The 19,963-nt window shown below is 41.3% G+C and overlaps 1 protein-coding gene across 1 annotated transcript in view; it reads left to right on the top strand.

Moving 5' to 3' along the window:
- The window catches only part of LOC122804637 (40-kDa huntingtin-associated protein-like), a 680,147-nt gene that overhangs the window by 552,208 nt on the left and 107,976 nt on the right, over positions 1 to 19,963 (top strand). Inside the window, exon 11 of the mRNA XM_044074619.1 lies at positions 19,574 to 19,629. Coding sequence (XP_043930554.1) covers positions 19,574 to 19,629 — 56 coding nt within the window. The remainder of the gene's footprint in view (positions 1 to 19,573; positions 19,630 to 19,963) is intronic.

Raw genomic sequence — 19,963 nt, 5'->3', positions numbered from 1 at the left:
AGGGGGAGTTTTCTCCCCCTCTCTTCCCTTTAAGAAGTCAGAGGACCTGAAAGCCATTCTGTCAGGCAAGCAAGGATAATAAAACTCTCTACTCTAGAGCTTCCCAACAGATGACTTGTGTTGGGAGATGATCTCATAAGCTCAGGAAATCTGCCCCCCCCCCCCCAAAAAAAAAAAAAACATTTCAGTGGGTATCTGGATGAAGTAAGAAGTGGAGTCATACCATGATTCATTTTCTGTATGGAATTTGCCATGGAGGATGTCTAGAAGTAAGCAGAATTCTATTCTTATCGCTCACAAGAAACAGGAGTTGCCATTTATAAACCCCATATGAATGAAGTGAGATCCTGATGAGACATCCATGTTCATACCCACAGGAAATTTTGCAACCTTACCAAAGCATTGGATAGGGGTGACAACAGTCTTTTCGTTTGCCACACTGTAGCCGAGATACCTCAACCCTTTATCTATCCATGATGTTCATCGTGTTTCACTGTTGCAGTCATTACACTTGGGTTATCCTGCTGGCAGGTGACCCGCAGTTGGCCCGAGTTCCAAAGTCTTGGTCCGGCGTCGGTTGCTGTCGCCTTTTCCCTGACGTCAGTGCGCCAGGGGTATAAAAGTTGCAACCGACGCCATTTTCTTCAGTCTTTCTTGCTGTGCGGTGCCCGAAGCAAAAGCAGTTCGCAAGTGCCGGTCGGCCGACTCCTGAGATTTTCAAAACTGAGTTTCAGAACCGAAGTCTTCAATAAAGCTAAGTACCCTGTTGGAGAAACTTTTTCTTGCTCCAGACCGATGTCAGTAAAAGTTAATAATTGTATTTCTTGTGGGAAGCAAATACCTCAAAAGGACTTTCACTCTTACTGTATTCCTTGCCTAGGCCCTGACCACGACGTTACTAGTTGTCAGTTTTGTGCTAGATTCAATAAACAAACTATTAAACGTCGGTTTGATTTTGCTTTACATTATTTCGGCTGAAGGTTTAATTACATAATGCCGTCGGAACAACCGACGACCGGAATTTATAAAAAACGCAAAGACAAAGAAAAAGACAGGCATCCAAGGTCCAAAACCGACGACGAAGCCTCTTCTAGGCCAGTCACCGGTTCTCGGTGAGGCGCTTTCGCAGACCCTGACACCCACTACCTCAGAGCCACAGGCCGTAACCGACAGCCACGTGGAGACACCAAGGCCTGTGGAAATTCAAGGTATTGGGCCTACGGAAACTATACCCTCATATGGGTCCGGAGCCGCTGAGCAGGCATCGGCTTCTGAGGGTGTTGTCAGACCTTCACAGCTTACAATTAAGCCCACTACAGCAGCAAAGGCAAAGTCAAAAACACTTTTAAAGACAAGGAAACAAGTACAGCATTCTCCAGAACAGTCATCCATGCCAAAGAAATAGATGCTTAAAATGGCCGAAGACCTAATTACCTTAATCAGGGCTTCCCATCCCCCTCCTGACAAAAGGCCTAGGCAAGACACTGATTATGACTCCTCTGACCAGTTTTCCATTTCCTCTGATTCCTCTTCTGATCAGGGATATTCTCTCCCTCCCTATGAGGACTCTGATGCAGAAGAGTCCATACCTTCAGCCTCTCCGCCTGAGGATTATTCTTTTGGGGAAACCCTGCACACCATGAGGGAGCATTTCTATTGGGAGAGCAAGGATTATTCTGAATCCAAGAAAAGGCTCCGAGACTTCCTTTTATTGCCTCAGCACAGGCCCCTGGCTATCCCCCCTGTGCTTGATATTGTTGATGTTTTTTCTGAATCCAGTCTGTCTCCTGATTCTTTACCCCCTGCACCAATCAAGCCAGACAGGTACTACAGAGTCCCCGACACTCACAAATTTATTTACAAAAACCCCGCTGCAGACCCAGAAACAATTTCCCAGGGTCCTAAAGGGGTTAAGGCTTCTACTGCTAAAAATCCTGTCCCCTCGGATAGGGATTCCAGAGCTCTGGACAGATGGGGGAAAAAAGTTTACACTTCTGCAACTTTAGTTGTAAGAGCTTTAAACTGTCAGTTTCACATGCTTAAATACCAACAGTACCTCGTGTCTTTGTTAAAGCAGAAAATGATTTCAAATACAGAAGGTTCTGACAGTAAGGAAATGCAGGATTTATTGCATGCAGTTGAACAAGTGGGAAAGCATACTCTGCAATGTGGTTTTGATTCATTAGAGGCTTCTTGTAGAGCCGCAGTTACAGGCTCTGTTATTCTAAAGCTTGCTTGGTTGAAAGAACAAAGTTTACCTGACCATGTTAAAGTAAAATTACTGGATGCACCATTACAGCATGATACTTTGTTTGGGGTTAAGGCAGAAGAGGTGTTAAAGAAAATGGAGGATAAAGCAAAGTCAATGCAGACAGTGAAAGATTTCTTACAGGTTCAACCACCTAGATTTAGCAGAAACTGGCCTTCAAAAAATTGGTCTTTTCCAGTGTCAGACAGGCCACAAAGAGGCAGATACAGATGCCCAAGAGGCAGACCTCAGCCCCAAGGCTGCTACAGACCTAAGCAATGGGGTGCTTCCGCCCCCAAAGGAGGGGAAGACAAATCACAACCTTATAGGAAACAGTCCCAATGACTTCCCTCTGCAAATGCCAAGCACTTCCCTCTTGACCCCTTGGGGGGAAGCTAGCACTTTTCTCAAAAAATTGGCACATGATCACCCAGGACCAATGGGTGCTGAATATTGTTTCTCAGGGTTACAGGTTCCACTTCCACATGCTTCCAAAACCAAAAGGTATGCCAGACCTGCCACAAAACCAATGGGCAGAGGCAACAAAACAGATTGCTGCTCTTATGGACATGGGAGCTATTCAAAAAGTTCCACAGCAAGAACAGGGACAAGGATTTTACTCAAGACGTTTCTTAGTACCCATAAAGGACAAAGCCTGGAGACCAATACTGGACCTGTCAATCCTAAACACTTTCCTGGATGTTCCAAAATTCAAAATGTTAACACTACAGCAACTTCTGCCCATGCTGGGCAAGAAGGCTTGGCTAGTTACTTCGCACCTCAAGGAGGCATACCTGCATGTCCCAATCAGACAATCTTGCAGAAGATGCCTCAGATTCATAGGCTCAATGCATTACCAATTATCTGCACTGCCCTTTGGCTTATCTACTGTGCCCAGGGTCTTCACAAAGTGCCTGGCACCAGTAATTGCATTTTGCAGACAAAAAGGAATTCAGATATATCCCTACTTGGACGACTGCCTTATTCAAGCAGAGAGCAAGGACATTCTTCTAAAGCATCTGGCGTTTGTAAAAAGATTGCTGATTTGCCCAGGGTACACAGTAAACGAAAAGAAATCAAAACTAGTGCCCTCTCAAGAGATAATATTCCTGGGTGCAAGCTTAAATACAACTGCCCAGATAGCTTATCTCACGCCAGACAAACAAAGGCAACTGACTCATTACTTTTAAATAATGGCAACAAAAACCCAGCTCCCTGCAAGAAAAATTCTGCAGGACCTGGGCTTCATGACATCCTGCATTCTACCAATTCCATATGCAAACTGCATATGAGGAAACTACAATGGTATCTAAAAAGTGTTTGGACTCAGCATTATCACAGCCTGGAGACAATCATAACTTTAATTCCCTGCCTACAACAGGAGTTTCGATGGTGGGCCCAGGCCTGTCACCACAACAAGGGACAGCAGATGCATCGGATTATGCCTGGGGGGCACATATGGCAGGAAAATGTATTCAGGGCACGTGGACCAAGAAACAAATGCATCTTCACATCAATCAAAAAGAGTTGCTAGCTGTACAGAATGCCTTGACAGCTTTCAAGGACCTAATACATCCAGGGCAACTATTAATAAAGACTGACAATACCACAGTTATGTGGTACATAAACAAACAAGGGGGCACACATTCTTACCCCCTATGCAGACAAGCCATGACTTTGTGGAACACAGCACTGACCTATCAAGTACATCTGCAGGCTCAATTCCTGCCAGGAACAAAAAAATACACTGGCAGACGAACTAAGCAGAAATCTCATGGATCCTCACGAATGGAAGCTAAATCCACAAGTGTTCAGCATGATAACAAGGAAATGGGGACGCCCAGACATAGATCTCTTTGCCTCCCCTCACAATTACCAAATACAGAAATTTTGCACAAGAACTTACCACTCTCAAGCATGGAAAGTGGATGCTCTATCATTCAGCTGGAAAGGCCAGACAGTCTATGCCTTCCCTCCGATGCCTCTTCTCACCAAGGTGCTACTAAAAGTCAGACAAGAAAGGCCAAAAATTATCCTGATTACACCAGACTGGCCACGCCAGCACTGGTACCCAATCCTAAAGAATTTGTCTCAAGGCCCAGCTTGGCTTCTACCTCAAATTCCTCATCCTCTGACACAACAAGACAATCAGATTCTGCACAGTCAACTCAGAACCATAAACCTGGCAGCATAGCAGATAGTGTAGCCACTCAGACTGCACCTCACTCTAAAGCTGTTATGGATGTCATTTTAGAAGCCAGGACGCCCAGCACTAGGAAATCTTATGCAGAAAAATGGAAGAGATTCTGTGCTTGGAACCACGCACAAGGGCTCGAACCACTTGTCCCTAATATACCTCAGATTTTACAATGCCTAACTGAGATGCTGGACAAAGGCTTATCTTTCTCATCTAATAAAATCCATGCCTCTGCCATTTCAGCTCATTACAATACGGAACCTCCTATTTTTTCACATCCTCTACTACGACAGTACCTCAGAGGGGCAAAAAATATAAGACCCCCAAGGAGAGCACCAGTACTTACTTGGGACCTCAATTTTGTTTTAGAAAAACTCACACTGCCTCCTTTTGAACCAGCCAGCACTGCTGATCTAAAATTCTTGTCATGGAAAACTGCTCTGCTCCTAGCAATAACTTCAGCAAGAAGAGTCTCAGAGTTAAAGGCATTAATGGCTGTGAAACCTTTCCTCATTTTTCATCAGGACAGGGTGTCTCTTAGGACAAACCCAGCATTCATGCCAAAGGTGGTCTCCGATGTGGCCTTAAACCAAACCATTCATTTACCTACTTTTTACCCAAATCCCCAGAATAAAGGGGAGAGACTACTGCACGCTTTGGATATACACAGACAGCTACGATTCTAGTTGGACAAAACAAAAGCTTTCAGACAAACTGAGAAACTGTTTGTAGCATATGCTGCAGGATCACAAGGAAAGCCTGTCACAAAGCAGACAATCTCGAAATGGATAGGACACTGCATCCACTTCTGTTATGCACAACATGGCAAATCAGTGCCTAAGCCTCATTCTACCAGAGCAGCAGCCACTTCAGCAGCTTTCCTCAGAGGGGTACCAACCAAAGACATTTTAGAAGCTGCAACCTGGAGTTCAGTGCACTCTTTCACCAAGCACTACCACTTACCTCTCTACTCTAAATCCAGAGCAGGCTTTGCCACTGCAGTTCTGCAGGGCTTGCTAGCCTCTCCAAATCCAATTTAGACCCAGCCACCCAACCTCATCTTTGGGATTCTACCCAAGTGTAATGACTGCAACAGTGAAACACGATGAACATAGTAAATGTAGATGTTCGAGTGTATTCACTGTTGCAGTCCAGGTTACCCACCCACCATCCCCCTTTTCTTTGCTGGGACTTTTCTGTACTTCTCAACTCTATACAGCCTATGTGGTGTATTTGCTTGTAGATGAAGGAAATGTTTATAGTAATATATGCATGTTTTTTTGGCATATTTATATCTTTTCAGCCTTCCTATCTGGGGGCACCTGACATCTGGGGCAAGAAAAACTGAAGAAAATGGCGTCGGTTGCAACTTTTATACCCCTGGCACACTGACGTCAGGGAAGAGGCGACAGCAACCGACGCCGGACCAAGACTTTGGAACTCGGGCTGACTGCGGGTTGCCTGCCAGCAGGATAACCCAAGTGTAATGACTGCAACAGTGAATATACTCGAACATCTACATTTATGGTATGTACACAACTGTACTTTCCAGTCCTCCCACATGGATCAGGTGCTGGAAGAACATTTCACCCTTCCTAAAGCTGATTTCAAAGAAGAGTCAACACTTTTTTTCTACAGCATCTGTGGGGGACAGTTTTTTGGCTTCCTGGCAGAGCACTTGCTTGCACATGATGGCATGGTTAAGGCTTCCTCATCCAAAGGATAAATTCAGGCAGTTCATCATGGACACTCCCATTCTAGGAGAAGTTTCTCTTTGAGTACTGCTGGCACGGCTTGGTTGGTAACTTTCTGAAAGTAAATTAGACCCTTAACACTGTCAAAGACTTTTATAAAACCTTTCTAGCAAGTTGCTGACCTTTTAGGCCTAGCTATCCCCAAGCACCTCAGTAGACTGAAGAGTTTCCTCAAGTGTCATCTTGCACATGCCGGTGGTGCCAGCTGTGTTGCCCAAGATAACTGTTCCCCTAGCCCTTCAAGAATTATCATGGGGGAGAGGTAGTTACTAGAGTTTGCTTTTGTTCTCGGGGCCTTTCGTAAGTACCACTGAGTGTTTTCAGGGCCTTTTGTAAGTACCACTGAGTGCTAAGCATTGGTCTCAGCCAGCCAGGTGTTACAAAGTTCTTATATTTTTATCCAGAAAGAGCTGCTTTAAGTAACTAAACCATCCCTGAAGAGCTATTGGAGTTAGACCCCTGTATGTACTCCTTTAAGGGTCTGTAGAGGTTTCCCATCTTCAGAATGAGTTCATTGGTTATGCTTCTGTCTCTTTTTTATCCTAGAGTGGATACAACGATTGTGCATCATGGGCTGCAATGATTTCAGCAGGTGTGTCAGCTACATTGTTCCCAGTGATAACTTTCCAAAAAGGTCATACCTCAGCTGCCACAGGGTGCGTGAATGGTTCTGCTATTCCTATTAAAGTGTTCACTGTGGATGGATATTTCTTTCACTGCATTGTGAAGGTGTTTAGTCATGCCATTGAACCCACTGTGTTCACCAGTCTGGAGCTAGCATATTCCCATGGCTGCAGTCACTGGGTATGACTATACACTCTGGGAATTTCTGCCTGATCCCTTCTCAGACAATTGCCTTCATAGGCTCTGAATTGTACACTCTCTAGCATTTGTAGTTCACGGCCAGAGAAAAGGCCTGGGATGTCATGACCCTACCATTCTAGTGAGGGTACACTGGAAGATCCAGACTCAAGCCATCTTACATCTTCTGGGTTTAAGGCCCTCACATTTTTTAATGTACATTTCAAACATCTGATGATGCAGGTATTGCCTAGGCTGTGAGATGTGGTGGCTGCAGGGTCCTCACTTGATCATGGATCATCTGCTAGTATCAGACCCCCTGTAACCAGGCACTGGTATGGAGAACAGTCCCCACCAACTTGAAGGTGGCTTTGTCCTTTCTGTAAAACCTGTTGCAGACCCTAATGATGAATGCTCTGTTGCTGAGCTGAAGAGCTGATCTTAGCTCCTGCCCAGTTCAAAAGAAGTGCCCCCCAGGAGGGAGTGCCATAATAATCAGTTTGAAACTGCATGCAGCCCTGTTGACTCAGAAGGCTGCAGGGGGAGGTAGCTTCAGAGGCTGCTCTTTTTTCATTCCCTCAAGCAATTTGTCATATAGTATATACAGAATCAAGGGGCAGGTACTGGTATTTCTTTCGAGGAGAAGCATTGCAAGTCTGGCAGTGAGCCAAAAGCAGTGACCTCACTTTCTCAGCAGTTTGTATCTTAAGTTGAATGTACTTGCAGAATCCCTATGCTTCTGCATTCATCTTCTGAAACTGAGGCTTCAGAAACAGTTTCTAGTCTGGATCTTTCAGAAATGGGGTACTGCAGAAGTTGAGCTGCTTGTGTTTTGGAAGATTGTTTGTCCCCTTTCTCCTCCAGTCATCAGTGTATGGGGGGACTAGTAGGAGGTGTGTCGTCCACTGTGTGGCCGGGGAGATTCCTGTACCCCTTTCCATCATTCATTGATTCTGTGTACCAAGTTCAGGGAAGAAAGATGAACATTTGATTGTCACAATCGGTGTCTGAAAAGAGTGTGGTTTCACAGTGTCGCATCCCTTGCAAACCAGGAAACCTTTCTAGCACAAGCCAGTGAAGTCCCTCACAGTTGTGGCAACAGCAAGCTTCATGTTGGGATCTGGCTTTTACTGTAGCATCCTGCCATTCTCTGTGCTTTTGTGATAGAGTTATTTCAAACAGCCACAAAGCCTTCTACCCCTCAGACGTATTTTGTCAAATGGAAGAGGTTTTCCTTTTTATGTGGCGTTATCCTGCACTTCATTGTCTGTCATTTTGCAACTGCACCAGATCTGATCTTGGCACCAGTGTTGTATGGGTCTTTAGTAGTTCCATAAATCAAGGCACTTGCCAGCAATTTCTGCACATCTTTACCTTATGAAGGGTAGAAATCTGGCCTAGCAGTGGGTGGTGAAGGAATCACTTATCCATATGTTAACCATCTGTCTGCCTGACTTTAATGAACCCCATTATTCCTTGTGGCCTAAACTTCATAATTGGTGAACTTACCAGTCTGTTGTTTAAACTCCCTGGTTTTGCCTTTGAAGTTTCTCTCTTAAAAAGTGCTTTTCCTAATCACTCACAGGGTCTTGGAGCTTCAGGCACTTTACTCTAAGAATTCACTTTAGGTCTTTCACAAGGATCATGTGTCCCTTGGAAAAAAGCCAAGTTTCCACCCTATGGTGATGTTTCTACCTGATGAAGTTGTTCCAAACTAGTCCATTTATCTTCTGTTTTTCTTAGCAGAAGCAGGATTTAAATGAATCCTTCACGTCTTGACTGTGGATCACCAAGTCAGGGTTTACCTGTAGAAAGTGTACAAGTTTAAGAAGACAAACTTCATCCTTACAGTTCCAGTGTCCAGGTTTCAGTTCCTAACCTCCAGTTGTTGTGTACTGAGGTGTGGCTGTATGTATTTATCTGTATACACATGTGTGTGCGTGTCCCTACATATATATATATATATATCTAAAAACGCACACACACACACACACACACACATATATATATATATATATATATATATATACACGTGTGCGTGTGTGTGCATATATATATATATATATATATATATATATATATATATAAACATATACGTGTGTGTGTGTGTGTGTATATATATATATATATATATATATATATATATATACATGCACGCATTTGTGATGTTTATGTATGTTTTGCCTGCATGCTCTAGTTTTCTCTTATCTCTGACTAAAAAAGTTGGCTGATTAGCTACTGTAAAATATTTTATTTGATTTTACTTTCACCTTAGTTCCAAGTAGTGACTGTAAAATGCCTGAGTAACTACTTCACTTCACTTTGTACACAACTGAACAAGCTAGCAGTTAGCAAGCAAATGCTTTTCACGTGACTTGATGACTGTTATTTTTTGCCCTCAGGCAGCAGACCACCCCTCTGAAATTGCTTCTGTCAACTGAACCAGAAATGTGGCTACTTCCATTGCTAGCCTGGGAAGTGTCTCACTTGATGATACTTTTGCTATAGCCATATGATCATCGGTACAGTTTTCAAGAAGCAGCATTCATTTGTTTTCTTACATCTACCTCTTATTGTCATTCTGTATTTATATCATGCGTTCTTGTATTCTGGACTGTTTCAGCTTTGGATAGGTGTAGTCTTGCTAGTGTTTTTTTTACTATGTCCTGGGAAATCTGTATTCTTTAATTATCACCTTTTGGTTGTACTTGTATTTTAAAGCATAAAGGAGGACAGGTACATTGCTTTGAAAACGCTTTTGCATATGACAAAGACATTAGAAGTACAGAGGACAAGAACTGTAACACAGCATAGACAGTGCAGGCTTGAGCCCATAAATAAACAATATTAGGATGCTTTTCATGATTTTCAACATGACCTTTGTAACTGAGATAAGCAGGTTTTCAAAATTGCCTTAGTGCCATCACTTAGGCATTGATCTTGATGAAATTTAAGAGGATACAGTAGAAGGTCGTATTGCAAAAGACTGCAGTGTATAACAGAAAAAGGATTGGTTGAGATGATCTTCTCATTACATGCCAGATTGAAACTGATTTCAGAAAATCTTAGACATGTATTGCACATTCTGCTCCTTTGAGAACTGATGCTTTAATGTAAAAAAAAAAAAAAATTACTTTCCAGCTGCTCTCACATTATATTTATGATCACAGTCATTGTTCAGTCATCTGTTCTTTGTTACCCTAAGGGACGTCCTATGCTTAACTGCTTCTGTATGACAAGAACCTGTTAAACAGTGTTTATTGCTGCAGCCTCGGAGCACATTCGGAGACCGTCTTTTGTGACAGTTGTTTCTTTTGTCTCAGTGCTAATGCTTTCTACTTAAAATTCCGTTTGTGTCGCTGCCTTTTTTCATTTGAAGCTCTTGTCTTCATTTGAGATATTTTCTTGAACTACTTTTCAGCTGGGGAATTTCAGAAAGTGTAAGATGTTAGTGTATACGGTGATTTGCATTGTAAGCACATTAACACTGGTCAGTTGCAGAGCTAGAGAGGACTATGATTCTTTGAGGGGGATACCACAAGTCAGTTTGCTTTCATGGTTAGCAGTAATTCAGGTAACTCAAAATGCAGCCAGTTTCTTAAACATATTTAATACGTTGCTGATGTAATTGTCTAGGCCACTTTTCAGGAAGTTTGGCAGGTTAATAGAATAGATTTTTTGACATGGTGAAAGACAGTTCATTGAGATTAACAGAAAGTTCGTCCTTGACCTGGCAAAAACCTTTGTTACATTTCAGTACAGGAAACTGGGCAGCCTGTGTTTGTGATTTAAAGTTGCAGTGTGCATTAGTAACTGTGACTGAAAGCGCAGAAAAGTGATGAATCCAAAGCTCTAACAAAGGTATCTAGCAAATGAGCAGCTCAGACACATGCATTCCCTTTCAGGAAAAAAAGTGTTATCACATACCTATAGAACATATACTTATTAGTGGGTTCCTGTGCACCATATAGGTTAACACCCATGGCTTATGACTGCCATTAGCCATGTCAGTCCTGTGATTCTGCAAAAAGTACGTAATCTGATTTGGCTGTACTACCTAAGAATGTTAAATAATTGGTGGTATTCACATGCTTGTTATTTCTATTTTATCAAGTTAGACTTTTAAAAATTTTTGATTCACATACATTTTGAATGAAGGCAGTATATCTAAATGGAAGGTGGTTAAATTAGAGCAAAAGCTCTAATTGGGTGACAAATGAGAGTACTTGAGATCCCTTTAACGTCACTCCTGCCTCTGTATCAATGCCAACACATTTATATTAGCTATCACCATAATCCTTTTGCCTGGCTCAACCAAAACACAAAGTGTAGGTATTTGTGAGGGATTAAAAGTACTCTGCTGTGCTGGATGATGCCGTCTTTGTGTTATTACAAATGAAATGTACGTGCATTTCAGTGCTGTCTTGTTTGTAAGATAATAGGATTCGTATCATGGCAGTCATTTTGGAAAGGCGCGATGCTTCTGTTGCTAAAGAGCTATGCATTTAGTGTATTCTGGCTTTAATCTTGGCATCACATGTATCCAATGAGTGTCTGTCTGAACTTCTGTTTGTGTATATTATTTGCATTCTGTAACTCAGTGCAAAAATGTTATTCATGGAGTGTTTATTTGATGGGTGTTTTCTGAAGAGTATCCTCACCTAGTCAGTCATATTGCTTATCAAAACCTAAATAAGTAATGCTTTTTTTAACCAGGCACTTTTTAGTAGTGTGCTACAGTTAAATGCCAATTGCATAATATGGGTTTCATCTGCTGTCATGTAGATGTCATTGTAATGTGTAAGAGGTGTAACACAGACTATGTTGGCAACCCTTTATTTTTTTTTCTTGATTCATTACTAGTCTGAACACAGATGTATGCCATTGACAGAGAAACAGCCAGGCTCAAATTATACAGCACAGTATTTGTTTAATGGCATCAAATCCAATGCAGTGCATTATTTCACTTTGGAGCAAAGTCCTTGTGTACCAGGTGTATCAATACATTTTGCATACTAATTACTGTAGTTACATTTGCTGTATTCTGGCTGTTGTTCTCCATCTAGTCATTCATTTATACATCTCTGCAGCTGCATACTGTCCCTCGTATGGCATGAGCATCAGATTTGTCAGTATTTACTTCATATCAGTGTGTGTGCAGTGGTCAGTCCTGGTAGGGCCCATCCAGATAGCTTTGTTTTTTTGTTCTTAGCAGTGGATACCACCGTGTTCCCTGGTATCCACATGTTTGGCTGCCTGAGTATTACTCGTGCTAAGGGATTGTGGATGACAGCTAGGGTACAGGACCTGAGAGAGTTCAAGTTTAGATGTTCAGGCCAGGACTGAAGCGTGATCACCACCAGCACATCTTATCTATGACATTTGAAATGAATTAAAGTTTAAGTGCTGAATTTATTTACTGCAGGGGAGTCATATATTTTTTTTAATTCTGCTCTTTATATTTATCAAATACTGATCAGTTTAATATGACAGAGAATCAGTCTTTGGCCATATGTGAAAAAGTAAGAGGATGGAAAATATATGACTGGAGCTTAAATTTAGAAATATTTTGTTGTGTAATTGTACAGCTAGTTATGTATTCATATTGTGTAATGACCACTACTTTTAATTCTGAGTAGCATTTGCCAGGATTCTTGAGGAATCATGCCCATAATAGGTTTCAAAAGTACTTACTAGACTATAGATCTGTGAGAATCTTGAAAAGCCTAACCTTAGATTCCCATGGTAGTTTTTAGGCCTTGTGTTTTTTCTAGAAATAACTCTGAGATGGGCAGAACAAAGATACTTTTGAGATATTTACATGTTGCCCCTATTCCTGAAGGATAAGGGTAACTAAACCAGTGTGGGAGGAGGGTGAATTTGCAGTTACCCATCCATTTGTTTAAATTACATCTGAAGAGTAAGAAAAGTACTTTGGAAGACTGTTTAATAGAAGCAGAATTATCTGAGATACATTCCTCTCTCTCTCCAAAGTTTCTATTCATGTTGCAGAAGACGTTGAGATTCCCTTGGGCAGGTGCTTATGCCACCATTGGACCTGTGAATGTTTAATAAGTCTGGGAGGATAGGGCCTGTTGAAACTGTATATGCGAGGCGGAGGTCGTCTCTCAGTAGCCTCTATGATACCGAAAAGAATGAAAAGGCTTTGAAATGGTCCAGATACTGAGTGCCCAGTATAGAGAAATGACATCCCTGGACTTGTATGTCAGACCTTTAAATATAACCTGTGTAACAAAAAAGGACTGTCTTATAATTGTGGATACATGGTGATCATAAGACAGTTTGTTGTCAGCAGGGGTTCCCAGATTCCTGACTATGGGATCATTTTTTAGGGGTGTGTTCTCAGTGTGATAGTTACAAGGGAATTCATGCTCGCTTAAGGATACAATTATACATTTCTTCACATTTGTTTTAGTCCATAGTTTTGACACCAGTTATTTGTTTGGAATAGGCCCTCTTAGAGGATCATGATGTCTTCCGGGAAGTTTATGATAGCACCATGTTTGCAGTCATCTACCAATTTAGTCAGCCACAAACCCTTTACATTACCTTTGACCCCCAAAAAGTGAATGCCAAAGAGGAGTATCCTAAGGACTAAACCCTGGAGTACACTACTAGTGGGAGGTCTTTTGGAGGAGGTAGAACCACCCACCTTCTTATCCTGTGTTCTGTTTGTGAGTCAGTTTGCTGTACAGCAAGTTACATAGAGATGTGCATTTAGAGGGTTTATCTACGATACCAGAGTGTGGGGCAGTGTTTAACACCTTTGCGAAGTCTAAATATGCATGTGTACTAATTTGTCCTCATCCATTTTTTGAAGAAGTCATCGAGGTTAAGTGGGCAGGATCTGCCTTTGACAACTCTAAACAGGCTTGGGTTGAATCTGACTTAACTATATCCTTATTTATTAATTCCGTAATGATCCTTTTCATAGCTTTGCAAATGAGACTGGACAGGCTTATAGGCCTATAATTACCCAAGTCCAATAAAGTCCCACCTTTGTGCAGGAGAGTGACTATTGCTGTCCTCCATTCATTCAACACAAAGCCTGTTTTGAGGCTGATAATGAATAGCTTCTGTAGTGGTCTGACAAGTCATGGTTCAGGCTGACCAACAGGCATCCTGGCATGTTGTCCGGCCCCATAGAAGTAGTCTTCTTGGTTGTAGGTAGCACCTTGAGGACTTTGTTATTGGGAGATTGAGGGTGTATAGATGCAGGCATGTGATCTGAGAATATTGATGGGGTGAAGGCGGGATGAAGTTTGTGCTAGATTTGTCTACTAATTGATTGGTAATGTCATTTGGGTTTGAATATGTAATATCATATGTCCTTCTATTCACTGGTTACAGTATTTTTTACCTGTGGAATTCCCTGCCATAGGTAGCCCACAGTTCGGCCAGTATACCAAAGCCTACTGTTGTTTTAAGGTACCCTGAACATCACACATATGCTCCTCGTGTAGTATAGAGCATAAAGGCTTTGGTAGACTGGCCGGACGTTGGGCTACCCATGGCAGGGAATCCCATAGGTAAAGAATACTGCAACAATGAAGGAAAGGACATATACTGTTATGGTAAGATTTTAAACAACTGCACTTTACTAAAAGCTCAGGACAGTGCTGGGCATTATTTCCGAGGCTTCTAACAAAGGCACATTGTGTTTATGTTTCACCTGGTCAGCTTTTTTATCTCATCTTTGACTTGGGTTGATTTGACAAGGGTCTTGAGTTCCTTGTTTAGTTTAGCAAAAGTGTTTTTGGAGGGTCTATATTAAATTCTCGAAAGCCGACAATGTTGAATCTGACATTGTCGACACGAGAATAGCGAAACTGCAGAACATCGAACAAGTAAACATAAATCTCTGTAAGGGGGGATTTCCGTTTACTTCAATGTAGTGCGGTCTCGGAGTTGGTATATTTAAGTGGTGGGCAGGATGGGGGGGTGCAGGGGGGGCTTGTCCCCCTGCCTACACAGTTTACTTTTTTTTTGTTGGTTTTATTTTTTTTCTGAACATTCTATGTTTTAACAGTTTGATCACTAAAGGTCGACCTTTAGTGATTCGAACTGTTAAATATTCAATGTCCTAATGTAGACCCGTTTTTGGAATCTTGGAAATTAAATTTATTTTTGCATGCAATTAATTTTTTTCATTTGAGTCCCACCGTAGGGTTTTATTTTTGAATTTGGCATTGTATTTGTTTCTGAGGGTGATTGATGTGTCTATGCAGCTGTTTTACATGTGCATAGAATTTGGCAATAAAGAATTTCATGTAAGCAGCAGGATCATCAAGATGGAATAGATTTTTGAATATAGCCTGGACATCACTCGTCTTTAATTGATTAGCCTTCGCATAATCTCTGACTACCAAGGTATTGGAAGTTGTTTCACGCTTCAGTGTTATGGTGAATGTGACTGATTTGTGGACTTGTATGACATGGAAGAAGTTACCATTAGCAGATAGCAAAGCTGGCCCATATTGGTAAGGACCAAATACAGGATTTTGTCACTCCTGGCTTAGATGCAGATTAACTGATCTAGAGAGTTGGTATTGAAGAATTCCATAAATCTCTGGGTATATATTTGAGAATGTATAAGCGTTGTTGCCTCACAGCAAGAGGTTCTACCGTTCGATTCTCGGCTGGAGTGCGGGGAGTGCCTTCTGTGTGGAGTCTGCATGTCCTCCCCGTGGTTGGGTGGGTGTTAGAAAGTAAATGGGCATGCCTTCGTTCAAGGTTGAACGTCGAGCTGGCAATCATTAGCGGACTGGAGTTCCGCTGTGGTGACCCCTAACCAGGAAAAGCCGAAAGACAACAACAACAACATTTGACAATGTATAAGTCTCCCAGTTTATGGAGGGTTAGTTGAAGTCACCTAGGAGAATGTTTTTTAGTTTAAAACATAGGACTGCATATTAGTTAGGTGGTATGGGCTGAGAGGGACCTAATGGAGGCTCTATAATATGAAAAGATAAGAGGTTTTGTTAATAGCAAGTTAGACGTGGAGGAATTACAAATTGTCATCTTGTCTAAAGAGTCTGTAGATTAATTTTTTTAAGAATATGGAAATACCTTCACCTTTAGTGCCTTCATATAATGCAGGGGACCTGACTGTGTGATATACATTAAACTTTGCAGTGATGGAGTGCCTACAGTGGTCTTGAACCAAGTCACTGTGATAATGTATGTATCAGTATTTTCCAGGGTTAAGGAGTGCTTATAGGAAGTGTAGTTTTTTTGTTAAGGCCCCTAGCATTGAGAAGCAATATCTTAATGCTGTCTGGGTTAAGTTTTTTTATGTTGAAAGCTTTAGAAGACTGGCATTGCCTAAAAAAGGCACAATGAGGATGGACAAGGATTTAATCAATATACAAAAGCCTTGGTGGGAGGCAGAGAAGCAGACCACCTATCGTAAAACAGTTAACATCTTCTCCTAGACTGATATATATATTGTACCCCATTTGAATGATACCAGAATCTAAGCCAATTGTTGCAAACAATAATCTTTTGTTTGCATTGTGGCATCATTCTTGATGGTGGTAGGATGCTGCTTAAGGCTAGGTTCTTACTAGCCTCAGACACATATTCTGGGAGAACCATCATGTCTTTCTTCATGTAATCTAGGGTGGTACGTATCAAGTCATTTACACTCTCATACTATGACTATGTCACATATGTACCTATGGTGTGAGTTCTTGAGTAGTTTGACAAATTTTAGTGCGTGATAGGCAACTCATCGTGACCCTCTCCTTGCATCACTTGGTGAGTGGTGCATTGGTGTGGCTCACTATAGAATTACCTACGACTACAATACTGAATTGTGTGAAGGTTTGGTTTATGGTCTTTTGAACTTGTGTGACTTTCAGATGTGTGTTTTATGGTGGGGTTCTACTTGTGAGGTTGCTGGGGGTGCTTGTTTCTTTGGTTACTTTTAGGAGGCCTTTGTGGGTTTTGGTAGGCTACTTTTAAGAGCCTCAGCATAGGAATATCTATGTGTTTGGTTTGATGTGGGTGTGCTTTATCTATTGTTATGTTACGGGTACTGACAACCTTTTTGTTATTTGTCATAGCTTCATGTGAAGGCTTTGCCTCATATAACTTTGTATATCTGCATCTGTTGCACAATGTGGCCCCTAGTTTAAGTAGCATGTGATTGTTGGTAAACATAAGATAATTGCTACATTCTCTTAGGATGTTCATTTCAACCATGCTGGCTACAGACATGTCTGGAATGTGCATATCCATGGTTCCAGCTCCTTACTAATGTGAACTGCTGGGAGTGTCGAGCCTGTGAGATTTGGAGTTGATTTCCTGGAGGTGCTATCTGTCTGAAACAAACAAACAATCTAAGGCTGTGCACAAAGAGCAGCAGGCTACGTAGCTCAAACCTCTGTCTAAAACAAACAGTCTTCAGTCTGCACACAATGAGCAAGGTGCCACTTGGCTCAAAGCTCTCTGTCTAAAACAATCTAAGTCTATACATGAACAATAACTCATTACCTAGCACAAACCTGAGCCTGTTTGTTCAGCTACTGACTACTTAAAATACAGTGGGAATTGAAAGAGTCGATTTTATAGAAAAAGTTAAGGCTCCAAATGCCTGCATCTGTAAAGTGCATTATTCCGTTCCTGTGCACAGCGGGCTTCTAGAATCAAACTAAATTACCTTATTTGTAACACAGAAAATAAGTAACAAAGAGCTCAGTAGAGCATGCCAACCAGTAGCAAGACATTTCAATTTAGCTTCAGTAGTTAAATAATATCCAGAGCTACCTGGGAGCCACCTTCTGCCAATAGAAGGAACCAGTAAACTAGTTTAACAAAAACTCACTAGGTTAGCCAAGAAAAATAGAATGGTGATTCGCCTTTTGGTTGCTGCCTTAGTACTACTAGTGCTGGTCTTACCGCAGTTACACTCAGTGAAGGACCAATGTCCCTTTGCTCCTACTCTCACCAGAAGCAAAACAGTAGCACTAATCTCAAGCTGTTTTTTATGAAACAGTTGATAGACCCCTTGATAATCAGCAGTCTCGTCCCAAATGTTCTATGGGCTTGTAGAATTGTTGAAGCTTTCTACTGGAAGATGTCCTGTGTAATACTTACAGCTGTACCATGGTCCAAAACCAGACCAGACCAGTCATTCTGGGAAGTTCCATACATTCTGCCTGATCACAAGAATCAATGTCTCTGTGCTCCTTCTCTCACCTGAAATAAAACAGTAGCACTAATCCCAAGCAGGATAATGGTGTTTGTTTTTGTTAATCATTTTTCATTTCAGTGACTTAATATGTTACTGACATCAAGAAAGTCAGAAACCAATGCTTTACATAACACCTACCAAATATCTTTCATTGTACATAGATGTGTATAACTATAAATATCTGAACCACCATGTCATATTCTATTCTGCACTGAAGTAGCCTTATATAAAAATGTTAGCATTTTGTTGAATGTGATTTGTGCGTTCTGTTTGCAAAACTTTTTTACCAGGCTCAAGCTGAAAATTGGCAATCACCAACCAGCAGCCCTATCAACAAAAATATAATAAATTAAATATTATTCTGCTGTTCTGCTGGATTGGTTGTGAGATAGTCACCAGCATTTCCTTTTGAGCTAGTAAGAACGCCAAGAAAAATTGTCTTGATTCACTTCGCTTTCTGCCAGCTACATGACATACACACAGGAGAGTAGTTTTAATATGCATTTCCATTGACGCGAATCAGGTGCAGGCTTTCATACATTCTCTCCTTTCATCTAGGAAGTATGCAGCGTGATTGTGGCAGTGTTCTTCAAATGGCAGTGGCTAAGTTTTCCCATTGTTAGTAAGCAGCAGGAACAGGAGCAACACCATTCAGTAGCTCAGCAAAGTAGCAACATTAATAATCATGCTAAAAATTATATAAAAAAAAGTTTGCATAAAAAGTTCTGGTGGCTCATTTTAAGGGATGGTACAGACTTGTGCAAAAAGAAAGTTAATGATTTTGCCCCCCCCCCCCCCCACCCCCCAAGTGTTTTGGCTCAGAGAACAAGTGGAGCATGTGTTTTGGTTTTCCAAGAAGGCCTCAGCTCTGGTGAAGAAAGGACTTTTGGTTTTAGTGCAGACCTCAGCTTATGGCAGTATTAGTTTTTGCACATTCCTTTCAGTTTATTCTTTTTACTAGACTGCATGGGTTGTTCACCCCCATTTAGCAATTACATGCATTTTTATATGTTCTTTCCTGCCTTCTGAAAGCAGTAGTTTTCCCTCATTCTGTTTAAAACCAGCATTAATCTTCAGTTCTTCATCACCATTCTGATTACAGGATTTCAAAAAGTTGTGCTTATGTGTAATTACATTTAAGTTTTGCGTCTGTATGCTTGTCTACTTCAAGGTAACATTTGTGTCCTGTTAAGAGCAATGTAGGTGGTATTTCCTTATTCTCTGGCTAGCAAAAAGGTGTTAACTGTTGGGCACCAGTAATGCCAAGCTGCCAACTGAAAGCTGATATATTCTTTTAACAAAAGTTGGTGCTGCAAGTAGAAACCTTTTATTGATTACTGTTTCTTGTTTTCCAGATGGCTTGTCAAGAAAAGGACATTGAATCACTAAAAGTCTTGCAAGTGGAACTGTGGTAAGCATATAATTTAGGAATTTGTGATATACAAGTACTTCTAGGCCAGTGTAAATGTTCCCTACCCATTCTCAAAAGTGACTGGTCTGCAATAGTCCTCTGCTTTATTTCTAGCATTTCCAAAATTTTCTGTATATATTTTTCACTCTCTCTTTATTCATTGTGGTCTTGATTTTTTGTATGCATTCGCAGGACTAATTTGAGTTATATTGACTTTGAATGTGCACTTTGTGACTCGTCTTTTAATTACTTAATCACATTTAAAGGATTGTTTCAATCCGTGGTGGTGGTGCTGCGGTAGCATTGTCGCCTCACAGTAAGCCGCTGTCCGGTT

This window comes from Protopterus annectens, chromosome 1.part1 (assembly GCF_019279795.1).
Source record: "Protopterus annectens isolate FY-2018-M chromosome 1.part1, PAN1.0, whole genome shotgun sequence".
Taxonomy (NCBI): domain Eukaryota; kingdom Metazoa; phylum Chordata; order Ceratodontiformes; family Protopteridae; genus Protopterus; species Protopterus annectens.
The sequence above is the reverse complement of the archived record's forward strand: the minus strand, read 5'-3'. Positions and strand labels throughout refer to the sequence as shown.